General features: G+C 41.5%; 1 protein-coding gene across 1 annotated transcript in view; it reads right to left on the reverse strand.

Moving 5' to 3' along the window:
* LOC134612828 (cysteine-rich protein 1-like) overlaps window positions 1–18,989 on the reverse strand; it is a 45,433-nt gene extending 26,444 nt beyond the window's left edge. Inside the window, exon 1 of the mRNA XM_063457275.1 lies at window positions 18,884–18,989. Coding sequence (XP_063313345.1) covers window positions 18,884–18,926 — 43 coding nt within the window. The 5' untranslated portion in view covers window positions 18,927–18,989. The remainder of the gene's footprint in view (window positions 1–18,883) is intronic.
* Window positions 18,990–21,256: the final 2,267 nt, after the last annotated feature.

Genomic DNA, 21,256 nt, shown 5'->3' on the forward strand with positions numbered 1-21,256 from the left:
CATTCACTAAACTATGCACACACTCTGGATTCACTATACTGACACACACTCTGCATTAACTGTACACACAGCATCCACTACACAAACATCCTGTATTCACAGTACACACACTACATCCACCACAAATTGAAACACTCTGCATTCACTATACACAGACACTGCGTCTAATACACACACTACATCAACTACAGACACTGCATCCACTAAACACATTTCATCTAGTACATACAAACACTACATCCACTACACAAACACACACTACATCCACTACTCAAACACACTCTGTGTTCACTATACACACTGCATCCGCTACACTAACACACTCTGCATTCACTGCACAAACAGTATCTAATACACACAAACACTACATCCATTACACACATTCTAATTCACTTCCACTATACACACCACATTCAGTCCCGCATCATTGTCAGCGGACTAGGTAGGGCGTGGGCGGGCCCGGGAGGGAGGGGTCGGGGGGGGGGGGGGGGGGCAGACCTTGTGCTTTGTCAGGGGCCCCAAAATTTCTGATGGCAGCCCTGTCAGTATGTATGTCTGTCAGTATGTATGTATGTATTCCAGTATCAATGTATGTCTGTATGTCATTATGAATGTATGTCTGTGTGTGTGTATGTCTGTATGTATGCGTGTATGTCAGTATGCATGAATTTATGTCTGTATGTATATATGTATGTCTGTATTTCAGTATGAATGTATGTATGTATGTATGTCAGTGTATGTATGTCAGTATGTATGTCTGCATGTCTTATAAATGTATGTATGTATCGATGTCAGTATATGCATGCATGTCTGTCAGAATGCATGTATGTCTGTCTGTATGAATGTATGTCAGTATGTATGAATGTATATCTGTCATTATGTCTGTATGTATGTCAGTATGAATGTATGTATGTCTGTATGTCATTATGAATGTATGTGTCTGTGTGTATGGATGTCTGTGTCTGTATGCATGTATGTCTGTCTGTATGTATGTATGTTTGTATGTCGGTGTCTGTATGTATGTCAGTATGTATGTATGTGTCTGTATGTCCTTATGCATGTGTGTCTGTATGTATGTTAGTATGTGTCTGTCTGTCACTATGTATGCCTGTGTGTCTGTATATGTGTGTATGTCTCAGTATGTGTGTCAGTATGTATGCCTATATGCGTGTATGTCTGTTTCAGTATGTGTGTTTGTTAGTATGTATCTGTGTGTGTATCTAGGTCCTTTTGTATCAGTGTGTGTGTTTGTGTCTGTGTGTGTATTCCTGTGGGCGAGATTTGGAGACGGACCCTGTGGGCGGGCTTGGAGGCGGGCCCCCGGGGGCCCAGACCCTGAGCTGAGTTAGGGGTCCCAAAATTTCTGGTGGCGGCCCTGACTTACCTGAATCCAGCGTCGATGTCCCTCGGCACTGGGTCAAGCTCCTCCTCTGCACTTGCATTATGCTTCCCCATAGGAAAGCATTGTATCAACGCCTGATGTCCTCATACATAGCGTATGTGTCTGCATGGGCCACTGTGTGTCTGCATGGGTCAGTTTGTGTGTCTGCATGGGTCAGCGTGTCTCTATGTGTGTGTGTGTCTGCATGGATCAGTGTGTCTGTATGTGTGTGTCTGCATGGATCAGTGTGTATATGGGTCAGTGTGCATCAGTCTACATGGGTTAGTGCATGTGTGTCAGTTTGCATGGGTCAGTGTGTGTCTACTTGAGTCAGCGTGTGTTAGTCTACATGACTGGGTGGAGCAAATGGGGCGGCAAACTTGTTTTTGCCTAGGGTGGCAAAAATGCTTGCACCAGCCCTGACCACAATACCTCTCTGTTACGGTTGCATTGATTATTCCTTTCATTATGAGACTTACTAGAGACAAACTAGTCATGAAATTTCAAATATGTATATATATATATTTTTTTTTAATCAGTATATAAAAAAATATCAAAATATTAAAATATTTTTCAAAATATAAAATCATTTGAAATGCTGATCCAAAAATATTAAAATAGAGTCTGAAATCAGGTATATTTTTTTTGGTCAAGATAGTATTTTCCAGTAGGTTAATTTAAAGCAATTATAAACTATGAAGATGAACACTCCTAATCTAGGTAAAACATGTACCGGTAGTTTATATCTGTTTTTCCCATATTTCAAGGAATAGGTTCATAAAAAGTTACATGTTGACAGAAGTAATTGCACCCTGCATGCTACAGCATTGAATCAATTTCTGCTGCCTTCAACACGATGGCTAGGTAGATAAAATAAATGAGCGCAGCATGCCAGATGAAACCAATTTAAAGAAAAATATTTCTACCCACAAAGTCTAAAAAAAAAGTACAAAATCTACTCCCTGGTTTGTATTGATGATAGCATTCTTTGTCTCAAACACAACAAACGAACATTTCCATTATCTTACTCTTTGAAGATAAAACATGCTGAAATCCAGATAAACTGCTTGTCTTTTTTATGTATATTGACATTAAATTGTATGTTATTATAATAGTGAATTTAAGAAGAGTTAAACATCTTTATATCTGGAAGATGCGTGATGTATTATATTTAGTGTATGCAGATTTTAAATTGTAATGGTGTATGTTTCATTAAAGACAGAGCTGTTCACTTGTTTTTTGCCAGATGTTGTCAATTAATTAACCTGGCCAACCCAGGATTTTGCTAACTGGTTGAGAGTACTCAGTTGATGCTCAGTGGGCCAGCATGAACCTGCTTAGTACGGTAGAGCTAACCAGTTTCTCAAAGAAAAAGAAACCAGGATCAGGGCTGTACGGTGCCCCATAGAACCCAGTAAGCTGTCAAACCATTCTAAAACAGTTTGATAAATTACTCTGAGATGGCCCAAGGATATTACTGGAACCATAACCACTGCAGTGAGCTGCATGCTCCAATGCAGATGTACCATTTACTTGTCTTGCCTAGTTCATAACCACTTCTCGCAAAATACACTATAAGCAGAATGTTCACTCCAGCTCTTTACAACACTTGTAACCTCAGGTCCTCTCTAAACACTTTTTCCTCTTTCCCGGAAAGCTGGAATGAGCCAAGCAACATTCACCTACTGAACTTCAAAATACATTCTTCTCTCAGTTTAAAGGACATTCTCAGCACCAAAACCATATCTAAATGTAATATATTTTGGGCAATTATGCTGCCCTTTGCCTCAAGTGGCTGTCCAGCTACTAGACCCACATTCTCTTTCTTTGATTTTCAAAGGATTTACATTCATCATCATCATCATCATCATCATCATAGCAATGCAGTTAATGGATTGGTAGATTGTGGAGACTACCTTGCATGTGCTGTGTGTCCTTAATGCTTCTCTGTGAGAAGCATCGGATTCTACAAAAATCATCATGGTTAATGACTTCAGCAAGGGAGGATAGGAGAAGTTGCTGCCTCAGATATGGAATTGAGTTAGGTTTTAGTGTGATCTAAACAAATGAAAATATTACAGTGTAAAAAAGATATATATATATATATATATATATATATATATATATATATTTGTGTAGAGTGTTCCTTTACGATTTGTGATTAAACAGCAAGTGTAATATATGTCAATATTTGTTTTGCTCCACATGTGTTTCTGCTAAACATGTAGCATTATAAAGTAACCATGTATTGTACATACTCTTCAGGGCATACTTAAACACAAGATAGATGCATTATTCCTTGTAAAATATTATAGTGTTTAATTATTTCTGGAAAATGTCTCTGTGAAATTACAAACATGGCTCCCTGGCTGAAATCCAAGAGTAATGCACAATTTTCACAGTCTCACAGCTCAATTCTCTACCATTTAAGAGTTAAATCACATTGTTTATACAGCCATAGTCACACCCCCATGCATGTGATTTGCACAGCCTTCCTAAATATTTCCTGTAAATAGACATCTAATGTTTAAACTCCTCCTTTCTTTCTTTTTTTTTTAATTGAACAATTTTTGTTCACAGACATACATGACACAATGCAATAAGTAATACATTATCATATTGTGGTACTTTGTGAGCAATAACATAATTTGTATATACATTACATCGTTACATCAGGCATTCTTGGTGTTTGGGAGCTATACTCTGTATCATGCTCTAGATGTCAGCAATGTAATGTGAGTTTCTTTCAAAGTGGAACAGAGAGGGGGGCATGTGTATGACATTGTAACAGGTTGGTAAACCTCCTTTCTAATATCAGAATTGCTATTAGTAGTGAGTAACCTTTGGGGTAGTGTTGGGGTTAGAGGTGGGAATAGGGTAGAGTTAGGGGTTAGAGTAGGGTAGGGTTACACTTCATGTAGGTGTAGGATTAGGGTTAGCTGTAGGGTTAAAGATAGTATAGGGTTTAAGTTAATGGTAAGATTAGGTTAGGCATATGGTTAGAGTTAGTTTAAACATTGGGTAAGGGTTATGGTTGGTATAGTGTTAGTGTGGGGGTTGTATAGGGGTAGCTTTAACTATTAAAACTAGTTTAAATCCTTAACATATTAGGCATTTAACAATCAGGTCTGATACATTAATCTATTTTGAGTTCTTTATAATTATTGCACTGGATGTCTAAAAATTCTTATAAGCAAAAGTGTGAAAAAGTTTTCCCATTTTTTCCCATTTTTAACATTTTATTTTCACATAATGTTGTGTTAAGTAGACATATAGGATGTTAAATGAAAGCCCTATCTTTTCTTTAAAAATGTATATAGAATATATGCGATGGTAGTCACCATCACGGGTGATGAAAGACAGCCACTGTGTGTGAGTCCCCAGATTCCTCTTGTGTTTTGTCACCCGGTGCCCAGTATTGGCGCAGGGTATGTTGACTATATTAATTGTCTGTGCCTCTACCCCTCCCCCTTTTTCCTGTCCTATTTTTTCTGCAGCAGGACGTTGTCTCTGGAACGCTGCCAGATCAGTTTAAACTAGCTGCCCTGTCCCTCCTCAATATTCCATCAGCTCTTGCTGTTGTCTAAACCCTTCATGCACTATAGTGCTATATGCACACTATTATATGCAAATGAGGCTGTTGGTGGCATAGATATGTGTGCTATGTCTAATATAGTTAGTTGCTTTTTTAACCCTCACCAAGTGTTGTCTGGTGTTTGGGGTAAGGAATATAATATGCTGATGAAAAGGGTGTCCAGGGCTGTAAGCACATTAGCCTGGTCCAGGGTGGAGAAGGCACTCAGTGATCCCAGTCAAGCCTCGGCGACTGGGTCTGAAGTGCTTCAGGGTCCTTGATAGCTACGAGGAAGCAGACTTGGCGGAGGTATTCGGTCGGAGTACTGGAGCTTTCTCACAATATATAATATGCAAAGGAAGTGAAACCCTTCATTACGGTGAAACAAACCTATAGCTGAAATTCAAGGTTTTGTTTTGGTTCAGAACGTTGACAATTGTCTTTGTCGGTAAGAGGTTAAAGTGTCATACAAGCTCAAAGTAAATACATATATTTATGTATATTTAATAATTAATTAATAAATTAAAAATTACAAGTCATACTTTCTCTCAGGTTCTCAAATCTGCGGGTTATTTGGAATTGATGTGGCCACTTTGAAATGTATAAAACTCTTCACTGGCAAATAGGCAAAGCAAAATAAAACACACGTAGATAAATATGTTTGAGATCCAGAAAGCAAAACTAAGGTCAGGTATAAGTCTAGAAACTGCAAAGGCAACACTCAAGGATATTATGCAGTAAGCTATGTCCAGGTAATCATGGCAAAAGTCAGAACGAGAAACAGCATAGGTAACAGATGAGGTTTTCCAGTAAGTGGTGTCCAGGTAAGTATAGCTGAATAATGTGGTATGCTACACAGGTAATCATTCACATCATCAGGATTATAACAAAAAATTAACCTACTCTTAAGGCCCAAACAGACAGAGGGCAACCTTTAAATAGCCTTGCACAGGCATTGCATGGGATTGGCTCTGATTCTTTGGAGTGGCTTTGCACTAATCATCAGAAAGGCAGTACCTGACTCCTACAGATGCTCTACAACAGTGGTTCCCAACCCAGTCCTCAAGTACCCACTACCAGTCCAGGATTTAGGGATTACCCAGTTGTGTCTAAGGTGTTTTCAGAAAGGAAAAAAAAACACTTATTAATTTTATAATATATTATATATACATAATATATGTATACTATATTTATTTATTTAGTAGTTTTTTTTTTTTTTTTTTTTTTACTTTTTAGCAGCCTGGGGGACTGCCTGACAGCTCAGACAGTCCCCCTGCTGGATATAGTAGACTGAAGCTCCTGTACCGCGGTCCGCTCGCCACGCTACAATAAAAGTAGGAGACACGCCGGGGCACTAAAGGCGGGGGGGGAGGAAAATTATGGGAGGAGGGAAGGAAAATTATGGGAGGGGGAAAAAAGAACACTATGGGACAGGGGAGGGGAAAAGAACGCTATGGGACAGGGGAGGGAAAAAGAACACTATGGGACAGGGGAGGGGAAAAGAACGCTATGGGACAGGGGAGGGGGAAAAGAATGCTACGGGACAGGGGAGGGGGGAAATAATGCTATGGGACAGGGGAGGGGGGAGAAATAATGCTATGGGACAGGGGAGGGGAAAAAGAATGCTGTGGGACAGTGGAGGGGGGGAAGAACACTAGGGAGGGAGATTAAAAAATTGGGGGGGACACTAAGGTGGGGAAGGATAATGAACATTGGAGTAGTGGGGGAACCACTAAAAGAGAAGGGAGAGGAACACTAAGATGGGGGGGGGGTGGGAGGGACATTAAGAGGAATGGGGGGCACTAAGAGACAGGTAAGGGGGAGGGAAGATATGCCTGGAGTCAATCATACACCGTCCATGATTTAGTATACCAAGGAACAGGGGAGGGAGTGGAGAGTAACACTAGGGGACAGGTAATGGAGGGGGAGGAACCCTAAGGGACAGGGGAGGGAGGGGAGAGGAACACAAGGGACAGGGGAGGGAGGGGAGAGGAACACCAAGGCACAGGGGAGGGAGGGGAGAGGAACACCAAGACACAGGGGAGGGAGGGGAGAGGAACACTAAGGGACATGGAGGGGAGAAGATCATTAGGGGCAGGGAGGGGAGAGGACCACTAATGGACATGGAGGGGAGGAGAGAGGAACACTAAGGGACATGGAGGGGAGAGTGGTACGGCACACAGTGGGGACTGAGTGGGGAGAAAGACACACAGAGTGACATGAGGAGGGAGAAAGACTAACAGATGGGCCTGGGGGTGAGAAAGTCCACAGAGGGGCTGGGGATGAAAGCGTCACACAGAAGATCCTGTTAATGGAAATACAAAGGGTTTGGGGGTGAAAGAGAGACAAAGGGTCTGGGAGAGAAGGAGACACAGAGGCTGGGTTGAGTAAGAAACACAAAGGGCGGTTGTAAGAGATACACAATGGAGGTAAGAAAAAATAGGGGGTAAGACACTAAAGGGGTTAAGACATTTAAAAAAGGGGATAAGAAACAAAAGGCGGGTTAAGAGGCACACAGGTGAAGATGCTTTTGGGTGGAGGGGGGCTGCTCCAAAATCATCTTCGCCTGTCCACCCAATAATCCTTGTACCGGCCCTGCGTATATACTCGTGTATTTTACTCGAGAAATTTTAGGTGTAAACCTAATTTTAAAATGCAGAGTCAACTTATCCACGGGTCAGTGCTAGTTTCTAGAATGCAGAGTGTTAACTTATGGAGATTTAGATACAAGCATATGGTTTGATATGCCTGGAGTCAATCATACACCGTCCATGATTTAGTATACAATGCAGCGATTGCTGCTGTCATCGCAGCTGATGACTGCCACCTATCGGTACCCTTTTCATGTCACTGTTGCAGCGGTGGCTGTAGTAAGCCGCAGACAGGACCACTAGCTGGCGAGATAACATTAACTGCATGTGCCTGCCAACACTGGCGTACATACCGCGGTCGCAGGGGTCGCAGCTGCGACTGGGCCTGTCACTCCAGGGGGCCCGGCCACCCTGTGGACCCCTGCGACCGGATGATGGCGGTTTGCCGCGCGGGCCGCGGCCGCCGTCCAAGGGGTCCATCGGGTGGCCCATGCTGTCAGGGCCACCCGATGGATATGGATTGTCACGGGGCCTGGTCAGCGCCCGAGCCCCCTGTGATGCCGCACGTCACTCCTCCCAACATACACCGAGCCCACGCAGGAGGAAGAACAGTGAGTCAGAGTGGGAACTATGACTCCCATCCACCTGAGCCACCACTGGACCCCAGGGAAAGTCACCCTCCTGCACTTGAAAGGTAGGAAACAGGAGGGTGACTTAAACATTTTGTGTGTGTTTGTATGTATGTGTATATGTGTCTGTCTGTGTGTCTGTCTGTATGTGTGTGTGTCTGTCTGTCTGTGTGTGCTTGTCTGTTTGTATGTATGTACGTCTTGTGTGTGTGTGTCTGTCTGTATGTATGTGTCTGTATGTGTGCCTGTCTGTATGTGTGTGTGTTTGTCTGTATGTGTCTGCCTGTGTGTATGTGTGCCTGTCTGTTTGTATGTATGTATGTGTCTTTGTATGTATGTCTGTATGTGTCTGTATGTATGTGTGTCTGTCTGTCGGTATGTGTGTCTGTCTGTCGGTATGTGTCTGCCTGTGTGTATGTGTGCCTGTCTGTATGTATGTATGTGTCTTTGTATGTATGTCTGTATATGTCTGTGTGTATGTATGTGTTTTTGTCTGTGTGCCTGTATGTGTGTGTGTGTGTGTCTGTATGTATGTGTCTGTATGTGTGCCTGTGTGTGTGCCTGTCTGTGTCTGTATGTGTGTCCGTCTGTATGTACGTGTCTGTATGTGTGTGTGTGTGTGTGTCTGTGTGTCTATGTATGTGTGTGTCGGGGTGGGAGTGGGGGGAATATGGATGGGGGGGGGCCCACGGATCAGTTTCGCACCGGGGCCCCATGGATTGTGTGTACGCCACTGCCTGCTGCGTTCAGGCACGGTTAACTAATAGCTTTGGGGCTGGGCGTGTGCACTGAGATGCAGAGAAGTAGGTACCATAACTGTTGGATTGTTCCAGGATCTTTACCTAGGTAAAATCTGACAAAATTATAAAAATCACAGAATTTCATAGCCCCTGAGTTTTACCCTCTTCTTATCCAGAAGTCATAGCATATTTCACAATTGTTGGTCAAAAAACTGCACTCGACTTATAGACGAGTATATATGATAAGTAAGGATGGAAATAACAAGGAAACCTAATACAGGGCATTTCTAGAGGAAAATAAGTTTCACTCTGGGGCAATGGTTACAGTAGCGGGGGTGCAGTGAGGGAGGGACCAGAGTGAAGTGTAGAGTAAGGAATACATCATTGTATTACTTAAATTATAGAATCCCTTTAAATAGTGTATAGAATTTTGCAAACTAGTGTATAGAATTTTTTTTTTATAGTATAAATATCTGCTACACTACAGGATTAGTTATCTATCTATTTAGAGAGATAGATAAAGTCATATTTTCCGCACGACTAGATAGCATTATATTGCATCTTATGCTATTTTATACATTTTTGCATAATAATATTTATAATAATAATATTTATATATGAAAGTATATAGATGAAGTATTGCTTAGTTTGTGTTTTATTTTTTGTTTTGTTAACTTCCTGGATTGACTTGGCTACCCACATTCAACCACAGCATACTTCCTGCTTTTCATAAAATGTCTCAAAAATATGTCATCTTACCCAACATTTTATAACATACAAATATTCTGTCCTCATTTAATTTATCTCTTACTTCCACATAATATTTAATAGTAAATAGAGCTCAACTAATTACTTTAAAACATTCCAATTTATATATAATTCAGGCAAAATATAATATTAAAGGACCACTATAGGCACCCAGACCACTTCAGCTTAATGAAGTGGTCTGGGTGCCAGGTCCATCTAGGATTAACCCTTTTCACTGTAAATATAGCAGTTTCAGAGAAACTGCTATGTTTACAAATGGGTTAATCCAGCCTCTAGTGGCTGTCTCATTGACAGCCGCTAGAGGCGCTTCCGCGCTTCTCACTGTGATTTTCACAGTGAGATAACACCAGCGTCCATAGGAAAGCATTGAGAATGCTTTCCTATGAGACTGGCTGAATACGCGCGTGGCTCTTAAGCCATGCGCATTCAGCCGATGATGGGGAAAGGAGGAGGAGAGTCCCCAGCGCCGAGGGAGCCCGGCGCTGGAGAAAGGTAAGGGATTAACCCTTTCCTCACCCTAGAGACCGGCGGGAGGGGGGCCCAGAGAGTGAGGGGGACCCAAGGACCCTATAGAGCCAGAAAAACGAGTATGTTTTCCTGGCACTATAGTGGTCCTTTAATGGCTTAATAGCATGAAAACATTTGTTCACCATTAGTATTGTGTCAATGCTGATTTATCAAGGTTTTAGGTAGGTATCTCTTAATGTAATTATTGGGGGTCATTGAAAAGACAGAGTCCCATAAGACATAAAAGAGAGGAGCTACCAGGGAGGATTAATCTACATTCTGACTGGGGAGAGCATCCAGAAGGTTAAGTATCTGGTACATGTTAAGGTTCTTGCAACTAATGCTCATATTGAAGAGCATAACATTTCATGTATACATCTTGCTGTCAGTCAAATCTTTGGCACAGACGCTATGACAAGGGAAAGCAGAAAAGACCTTCCATGGGGATCCTTCTGCTCTCCCAAGCATAGCAATCACTAAGCATGCGCTGCAGTTGCTATGGAAATCCCTAGCCGACGCTGCTTGTGCTGTCTAGTAGAATAAGCTAGGCAGTATAGGAACAGAGTGGTGGACATCATTCCATTCAGACGGTACTGACAAATGAAACCAGCATATTGGCATCATGAAGGAGGCTTGCCCAACTTGGGAAAGTGTCCCAAACAGGGCAAATCGGATAAGTCAGCAGCCAGACAGGAGGTGGGTGTTGCATGAAAAGTAACACCCATGAAGATGATGTCATGGTGAGTAAATCTAAAAATTTTACATTAAATACTTCATGTATCTTTGTATTTGTGGTTGGTTTAAGTAAAGTAAAATTTCGCACAATTGGTTCTCTTTAAAACTATGCAAACTTCCCAATAACCCTACATAAATATACATTTTATATATGTAATGAGAAGATAGATGATGAGATAATAATAATACTATATATATATATATATATATATATATATATATATATATAATATTTATTTGTATAATCTTTTTATTTTAATTTTTTAAATGGAGAGACATAAAATGGATTGTAGAAACAGAGCTTGGAGAAAATGCACTGTGGTTTATGTAAGAATGATATGCACAGCATACAAAGCCACACAGAAACACTGAACTGTCTGTAGCACAGCAAACCCGCAGAGGAAATGGAGGCAGCATCCAAAGTTTACACAACGGAGAAGCCATATTTACTGGAAAAAAAACACTACAGCTACATATTTTCTAGAATCACAATATGAGAAAAAGAGGTAAACCACTCAAATAAATATTATGCTGAAATCAATTTTGCCTATGCTCCAAAAAAATTATCACTTTTTTTTCTATTTCTCCTATGGTGCCCCATCCTCTAACCTTGACCTTGACTTTGACCATTACTTGGCAAGTTCTAAATGGGAGCAATCAGCAGGGATATTTTCTGAGTTTCTATGGTAACTGCTTCACTTTTCCACAGGAAATGTTCATGTACATGACCATAACTGTACATTATTACCCTTTATTTGTGTTCAGGGCATAGAAAGTCGTAATGACAGTATATAACTTATACCAATAACAAAATAGAAAATATGAACAGTCGGTTGTGGTGTGCCGAAACCAACGATGCGGTAGGCCTGTAATAAAAGAGGGTCCATCCTGAGTATTATTGTTAGTAAAGGGAGCAGTGGGAGGCGTATATCGCCAGACCAACAATGGTAATGAGGAGGGGTCTGGCGATCTTTAAGTAGGAAAATCATGCCCCTCCCACAACTACAGGCCCAGCCTTCCATATACAATATTAGGGTAAAGCTACAATGTCTTAGTGTATCGGGAGTATAAATATAGCAATAATCATGTTAAATTTGAGCAAATTAAGGCAATAATATAACAGCAATTAGTAATCGATAACAGATTAAAACAGTTACTGTAATTTTCTTGTGGCCTAGTGAGTATCCCAATTTAAGTTGTTCTAGTGTCGAAATTAGAGTAGAAACATTCTGATATTAAAATCCAAATGCTTCCTTTATTATTTGCATTAAATAAAAATGTTGAATTGGAATTTAAAGAGTATTTGAGGGGGCGGAGCCTAACTACCGAGCGGTACAGACGCGTCTGACACGAGCTCCTGCCGAGCGGGCATAATCCGGGGCAAAATCAGCGGCTATATAGCCCCGAAGTCACCCAGGGGTGCACCACCCACGTCGGGGGTGCCCCCCCGAACCCAACGATACCACCCCGGGGCCTGTCGAGGCCAGGAGCACGGAGACTCAAATGCGGCCTACTGGGACTGAAGCCGGGGAGAGGCGGCCGCTCTCCCTGGCACGAGAGCCCTTAAGCGATGCCACTTCAACTTACCCCCCCCTTTGGACCGGCGGGGGTTATCCCGGTCCCCACTGGTGACAAACGACCAGGATGGAAAGCAGGCGAACCAGCCACACGACATATCGGGAGAACAAGCACACAGGGTACAACCAAGATGGCCACCCAGCATGAACATAGAGAGCGGAGCACCCACGCCCAGCTGGAGACATTTGACCGGCTCTGCACACTCATCAGGGATACTCTGCATAGCAGAGGAGCTAGTCGCCACCAAGCAGAAAGAACAGTGACCTTGTGGATACGGCCTGCAGCATGACGCAACTATTACAGGCAGATACCACAAGCATCCAAGATGGCCGTCCGGCAACACAGATACCGACGGGCCCTAAGAAGGAGAACGGCGCCATGTCTACCGGGCGCGCACTTCCACCCGCGACTTAAACCAACCGGGAGTACAAAACAAGCAACGCAACAGAATAACACAACCGACCAAAATCCCGACATGCCGCTCAGCAGGAATCAACTCTACCCAAAGAACATCGCCACACACGTAACTGTGCAGCAAAGCCCACAGCAAAAGGTCAACATACCAGCAGCACCAAAGGCCTCAAAATGGCGACGTGGGGGAACACATCCACTGCCCCAACGACAGGCAACCCGGACACCTGGAATCGCAACAGGGCATGGGAGCACCCCAACCAAGAATGCAATGCAAAGGGTCCACATGATGCTGACATTTCCCCAGCTGGGTATAGGCTGAGGGGGAATTCGGCGACAGGGAAGGCCCAGCAGACCTTGCTCGCATCCCTCCCTCCCTGCATAGTTGTATTTTAAGCAGTCTGTGTAGGAGTATATTTTTTCTGAGTGTCATTCTGTTACTTCAGCTTTCTCCATCCAGCCACTCACTTACTCTCCTCCAAGCCACCTTTCCTGGCTTGTGTCTCACTCCCACCTCCAGTTTTTACTTCCCGTGCCAACCTCTATATTTCTTCTGTCCCCCATTTGTGCTCCCCCCTCCATTAAACTTCCACTTATCTGTCCTACCATACAGGTTCAGGATCTGTGTGTAAAGGGGTGGCAGGGATATAAAAATATAATGTGACGGCAGATAAGAACCATTCGGCCCATCTAGTCTGCCCAATTTTCTAAATATTCTCATTAGTCCCTGGTCCTATCCTACGCATGCGTAAACTCTTTCACTGTGTTACCACTTCAGCTGGAAGGCTATTCCATGCCTCCACTACCCTCTCAGTAAAGTAATACCTGATATTATTTTTAAACATTTGCCCCTCTAATTTAAGACTATATCCTCTTGTTGTGGTAGTTTTTCTTCTTTTAAATATAGTCTCCTCTTTTACTGTGTTGATTCCCTTTATTTATTTAAATGTTTCATATCATATCCCCCTGTCTTGTCTTTCCTCCAAGCTATACATGTTAAGATCCTTTAACCTTTCCTTGCAAGTATTATCCTGTAATCCATGAACTAGTTTAGTAGCCCTTCTCTGAACTCTCTCTAAAGTATCAATATCCTTCTGAAGATATGGTCTCCAGTACTGTGTACAATACTCCAAGTGAGGTCTCACCAATGTTCTGTACAATGGCATGAGCACTTCCCTCTTTCTACAGCTAATACTTCTCCCTATACAACCAAGCATTCTGCTAGCATTTCCTGTAGCTCTATTACACTGTATGTATACCTTTAAGTCATCTTAAATAATTACCCTTAAATCCCTTTCCTCAGATGTTGAGGTTAGGACTCTATCAAATAGTCTATACTCTGCCCTTGGGTTTTACCTCCAAGATGCATTATCTTGCACTTATCCACATTAAATGTCAGTTGCCACAGCTCTGACTATTTTTCTAGGTTACCTAAATCATTTGCCATTTGACTTATCCCTTCTGATATATCATCCCTGTTACATATCTTTGTATCATCAGCAAAAAGAAATACCATACCTGCAAATACTGAACAAAAATATTAATTGAGGCAGTCAGCTAGACCTTTATCCTCTTCTACATACCTTCCTTTTTTTTTTGCAAAACAAAAGCTAATTAACCTACAACCAATAGCAAACACCTAACTAATCAAATCAAATGCCTTACCAGTTACCAACAGGAAATAATATCTGTAACATTTAAAAGAAAAATGTTAGACAGTTGAAGAATCAGTAAAACTCTCCAGATTATATCCAAGCACACACTTTGAGGCAGCAACCAAGCTAAATTAGCCAAGCTACTTCCCACAACCCTCATATCACTCTTAAAGCACCACCCCCTAGGAATGTTTAACACCTGAATGGGCTTATGTTTATTTGATGTGCTGTAAGATCCTACCCCCACCTTAATTCACATTCAGAAGGCTCCCCTGGAACTAATCCTCCTAGTAAAGATAGATTTTTAGTCTATATACCGTCTTTCCCCAAAAATAAGAACGGGTCTTATATTAATTTTCCCCCCGAAAAACGCACTCGGGCATATTTTCGGGGGAGGTCTTATTTCAGGAAAAAAACGTGTGCTAGAAAGCAGGTCTATGTTCGGAGGAATTCCATTTTAGTGCCCAGTTCCCCAATCTATCCAAATTGTATCCAACAATATTAAATTGAGGTCTAAGGACTTGATTTATTAATGTTGGATAACCTTTCTAAATTATTTAATGTTTAAACCTTTGATATATTAATATATATTTATATGTATGATATATGTTTTGATATTTTAATATATTGAAAAATAATTTTGAAAAGTTTATCCAAAAGCACGAAATGATTTGCAAAGTCTATCTAACAATATTAAATCAAGGCTTTATGGTCATAGGAGCAACCGATCGAATTATGTCTCTATATACCCGGTGCTCTTCTTTAACTATTTTGTCGAATCACTTATAACACTGGTCAAGTACACCTCTAATAAATGTCAATGATAAAAACAATTCCACAGGGACAAAGAAATTACATTTTAAAAATTGTTACAAAAAATAGTAAATATGTTTTTTTTTCTTCATACAATATAAAATTATATAATCTAAAAATACAACCTGACCTTTAGCTGTTGTGATTTATTATTTCCCTGGGGAACATGTTGACACTTATATTAAGCAAGCCTGTGACTGATTACATGACATTATTTTATCAAAAGAGTGCTGATTTTATCTTGACTAGTTATTGTCTACACTCACCCATTCATGTCACCTATCTGACAATAAATACTAATTCACACTGTACATTAGATTTTTTTTGTTTAAAAAGTTTATAACCAGCCACACAAAAATGTCATAACAACAAATAAAAATAAGCTGATCATATTGTTATTGTTCTGGAAAAAACATGGATCTAGTTCTTCTTATGAAGCTTGCATATATAAACCTGTCTTGCAGGCATGCGAGGGCTGGCAAGGGATTAAGGGGACAATTCCCCACTCCCTGGGCCTCTAGTATACATCTTCTGTGGACTCCAGTCTGACGTCAACTGAAAGTGTGTTTGTACTTTACTAGTGAGGCAGAGGCATCATTGCCAAATTTACCAGATTTGTTGAGCCCTTTGCTAGCCCAGCACTGTGTGTTTGTGCTTGAGCTGGTGGCCCACACTTGCAATGTTCTCCAGGCCTGGGTTATCCTACTGAGATGTTTCCTGATAAACTGCAGTATCTGCGGCTGACCAGGCTGTCAGACTATGATGAGTATGTATGATGTGTATTTGCAAGTGTCTGCTGTATGAGAGGAAAGATTGGTGTTAATTTAGTCACAGGAAACAGAATTGATCGCGTTTACATGCACAGATTTCTGTGAATACTGTCTCATGCGGTTAAGGTTGTACTGATTGAAGTTTCAAGAATATATGTCACACTACACATATGCAGTAACGTTGGACTGTCAATCCCGTAATCTGTTTGTGCAGTGTGATCAGTCAGCCACACAGAGATATGCTAGTGTGCAAAAAGAGAAAAACAGTTTGCTCTTATTTACCTGGCCAAACATTACCAGCCCTCCCCTGTATATTGAAGACTATCAGCATGTTTAATTGATCAGGAGCATAAATCCTAAACCCAGCTAACAAGTGGAAATACCAAGGATCATTTTGACAATTATGGTTTTAGTAGTGTTAAGATACAATCAGTAAAGTAATAAATGGACCAGAGGTGAGTATCTCAGGAAAAACTTCATAGAACTTTTAAATACAGGAAAATCAAGCAAATCAATCCCTTCAAATTAATATTATTATTATTGGTATTTATATAGTGCCAGCTTATTCCGCAGTGCTTTACAAATGGACAGTCCGGTTTCACTACGTACTTCCTCTCCAGTGCTGGTGTGATTGCATGTCCATGGTTACACAACTATAACACCCACACCCTGGTCACACTTTGCTCCCACCAGTGGCGTACTAAGGGGGGGGAGGTCCGCCCCGGGTGCCACCAGGGTGGGAGGTGCCATGAGCTTGGTCTGGGGGCTGGAGGGGGCTGTGTGAGCTGTGGCCGCACTGTGCCCCATGTTAGTTAGGCCAGAACAGCTCACACAAGCAAACAGCTGCTAAACTTGCTGCACGGATGAAAAAGGGGCGGGGCCAAGCAAAATCGGGGGCGAAGCCAAACCGGCAGCGGGGGCGGGGCTTAATATGGCCCTTACCCGCTGCTGTTAGGAGGTGCAGCAAGATGGAATCCATGCTTCCCCACAGGCTTCAGGGAATCCAGTCCTCCTCCAGCCCACTGTCTGTAAGTGTGTGTGTCTGTGTGTGTGTGACTGTGTGTGTGTGTAACTGTATGCCTGTAACTGTGTGTGTGAATGTGTGTGTGACTGTGACTGTGTGTGTGTGTGACTATGTGTCTGTGTGTGTGTGAGACTGGCTGTGTGTAACTGTATGCCTGTAACTGTGTGTGTATGTGTGTGTGTGTGTATGTGTGTGTGTGAGACTGTCTGTGTGTAACTGTATGCCTGTAACTGTGTGTGTATGTGTGTGTATGTGTGTGTGTGAGAGACCATCTGTATGTAACTGTATGCCTGTAACTGTGTGTGTGTATGTATGTGTGTGTGTGAGACTGTCTGTGTGTAACTGTATGCCTGTAACTGTGTGTGTATGTGTGTGTGTGTGTGTATGTGTGTGTGTGAGACTGTCTGTGTGTAACTGTATGCCTGTAACTGTGTGTGCATGTATGTGTGTGTTTGTGTGTGTGTGAGACCGTCTGTATGTAACTGTATGCCTGTAACTGTGTGTGTGTATGTATGTGTGTGTGTGAGACTGTCTGTGTGTAACTGTATGCCTGTAACTGTGTGTATGTGTGTGTGTGAGACTCTGTGTGTAACTGTATGCCTGTAACTGTGTGTGTGTGTATGTATGTGTGTGAGACTGTCTGCCTGTAACTGTGTGTGTGTGTATGTGTGTGTGACTGTCTGCCTGTGACTGTGTGCATGACTGTCTGTGACTGACTGTGTGCGTGTGACTGTCTGCCTGTAACTGTGTGTGGCTGTCTGCCTGTAACTGAGTGTGTGACTGTCTGTCTGTAACTGAGTGTGTGACTGTCTGCCTGTAATTGAGTGTGTGACTGTCTGCCTGTAATTGAGTGTGTGGGGCTGCAGGGATTTTGTAGAAGGGGCAGGGGTTTTGTATTGGGACAGAAGTCTTTATAAGGGGGGATAAGCAGGGGATTTGTGGAAGGGGGTTGCGGGGGTTTTGTAGACGGGGCAGGACAGGGGTTTTGTAGGAGGGGCGGGGCAGGACAAAGGTTTTGCAGGAGGGGCTGACAGCGATTTTGCAAAGTTTACAAATTAAAAAAAAAAAGAAAACCTTTAAAAAATTTTACAGGTTTTTTTTTTTTTGGGGGGGGGGGGGGGGGTGGGCGAGGGGGTGCCAAGCACAGGATCCGCCCTGGGTGCCAAATGCTCTAGGTACGCCCCTGGCTCCCACCCCTCCTAATGTGATTGGACCTGCATAGGAACACTTACATAAGAAAGACAATCATCTGCTAAGCAATCCTCTCCTTCATTGATAGTGCATCTGTGTCAGGTTGGCCCTTAACTAAAAGAATAATAGCACTGTGTCTAAGAGCAGGAGAACCACATGCAAGGAGGTTCTCAACTCCCCTGTAAGTCAGTTGTGGGCATAGATGTTTGCCGTCAAGTGATTGACAGGTGAGGGCACATGTCTGAACAAAATCTGTTAGCAAAATGCATAGATGTACTATAATTTAATTATAGTTGTGTGTACCATTACAGGCATACTTTATATTGACTGTAGGAGATATTTTTATGGCAACTACCCCTGCCTCCATCCTAAAAAGGCTAATATAAAAAACTGAAAGGTAACAGTGTTACTTAAAGCACAAAAGCTGACATGTACAAGTCACAAAACAGCATTTTTTTTTTAGAAACTGACATATACGACAACTTAAAGAAAAACGAAAAATACTAAATAACTCACCAAAATAAACAGGTTTCCCACAAATCGGGCAATATGAAATCATCTTTTCCTCAGTTCCAGGCGTACTACACTGAGCAGTCGAAACAAAAGAAGAAAACAGACAAAGTTTTGCTTAATCTGACAGATTGTGCTTTTTATTCCGTTTTACTATGCAGCAGGATGTTGTGGTATGTAAATTAGATATCTTGATACAGTTGAAAAAAGTGATCCTCTTTTAAACATGCATATCTGCATAAATGTGCTCAATCACTGATCACCTATCTACATATATAAATAATATATATTTTTCTATTTTGCTATTTCCCCACGTTCTTTTCAAATTGTTGTCAATAAGGAGAATCTTTAAATGAGCCAATACAATTTACAAATAATGTTGTTGTTTTTTTTTTACATAGCAGCAAAAAACGTTCCCTCCCCTTGGGATCTTTATCAATATTTACCTTTTACAAATTAGGATGTACGTCATTAAACAATGCCTCCTGATAGGTCTGCAGAGAGTTTCATCTTTGTATCAATAAACCTCTACTTAATCCATCATTTAGATAGAACGAGTCCTTTGAAAACATTTGTGCCACTATTCCTGTCAAAATTGTCCTTCAGTCTTAAACAACAGGGACACTTAACATAGTTTAAAGGCCAGTAAACAGAGTACTTGGATTTGTGAGAGAACGCTTGCTAGAAAATTTGGTCGATCTTATATTAATCCTTACAACGCTGGATGCCTATTTCCAATGGCAGAAAATGAGAGTATAACAGCACTGAATTAGGTGTATATATTTTTTTGTTTGCTTTACAGCCAACAATTTGTTCTTAAAGGGATGCTATAATCACCATAACAACTTTAGCTTAATGAAGCAGTTTTTGTGTATAGATCATGCCCCTGAAGTTTCACTGCTCAATTATCTGGCATTTAGGAGTTAAATGGGAAAACAAGGGGCTGGCTGCACTCACCTAAACATGCTTAAATGGGGTGCTGCTGGGGGCCAATAAGTACAGTAAAAATAGGAGTTAAATAGCGTTTGTTTATATAGCCCTAGCTACACCTTCCCTGGCTGTGACTGAAAACAAAATGGTTTAATTTTGTTTTCAATGTGGATGAAAACATGATGGCAAAATTTTCATTCAGATGTAACTTACTTTAAAAGATGTTATCTCCAGCTCTTTAATTTGAACTTTAACCCCTTAAGGACACATGACATGTGTGGCATGTCATGATTCCCTTTTATTCCAGAAGTTTGGTCCTTAAGGGGTTAACTACATACAGGAGGCTCCTGCAGGATCTAGCAAGCTAATATCAGAGCAGGAGATACTAAATTCTAAATTACACATAATTTGCAATAAAGGCTGTGTAAACATTAGATGACTCTTTACAGGAAGTGTTTGAGAAGGTTGTGTAAGTCACATGCAGGGAGGTGTGACTAGGGCTGCATAAGAAAATTGTTCTAACTCCTAAATGGCAGAGAATGGACTATTGAGACAGCAGGGGCATGATCTATGCACCAAAACGGCTTCATTAAGCGAAAGTTGTTTTAGTAACTGTAGTGTCCCTTTAACTGTTTTAGACCAACTCCCATTCATAGATGTAAGCTCATTTGACCAGAGCCTTCTTCACCTCTTGTCTCTGTTATATTTTGGATGTAAATTACTTGTTGTCAAATATTTTATAATCGTAAAGCACTGTGGAATATGTTGGATCCATATAGATGATGATAATAATAATAATGATGCCTTTCCAGTTTTCAGGGCCATTGAACTGGTTCCTCACTTTGGACACTAAAAATCATATTTATTTATCCACCACTGCTTTTCTACTAAGTCATTCACCCTCACACTGCCACCTATGGTGAGAAGGAGTAGGATAAACAGTATCCTGATGGTTTAATAGAGTTCTGAGGTTTGCTTCTATTTCAGTCTAAGGCCAGACTGAGACAATCAAAAAGTGGCCAAGGTACGACTTCAGCTGGTCCAGCCGAACATCCCCTATTCTCCCCACATCAAAAAAAGGGAGCAGAGGTATCTGAGGCAAGATGGCTAACAAGCCATTTCCAGTATGTACAAGTTAACCAACTTTTCCAGGGAGATTTCTCTAGGGGTATACTCTGTTTGCTCAATGACCAGTCCAGGACTGCTTTTCACTACCCCCGTAATTGCAACAGCATGGAAGTGCAATTACACCTATAAATGGCAGTCATTTAACCCGGCCCACCTTGTAAGTGCATATCTGCGCCATAATACATGTTCAATTGCACACTCGCAGGTTTATTCACTAAGTGAATTCACAAAGTGAATTTCAAAATTAACAGGAAACTGAAAAAAGAATTGACTTGGACATTTTTTCTGATTTGTCCATCTTACCCTAAATTCTGAAGTTCT

Source organism: Pelobates fuscus, chromosome 5 (assembly GCF_036172605.1).
Source record: "Pelobates fuscus isolate aPelFus1 chromosome 5, aPelFus1.pri, whole genome shotgun sequence".
In the NCBI taxonomy this organism is placed as follows: domain Eukaryota; kingdom Metazoa; phylum Chordata; class Amphibia; order Anura; family Pelobatidae; genus Pelobates; species Pelobates fuscus.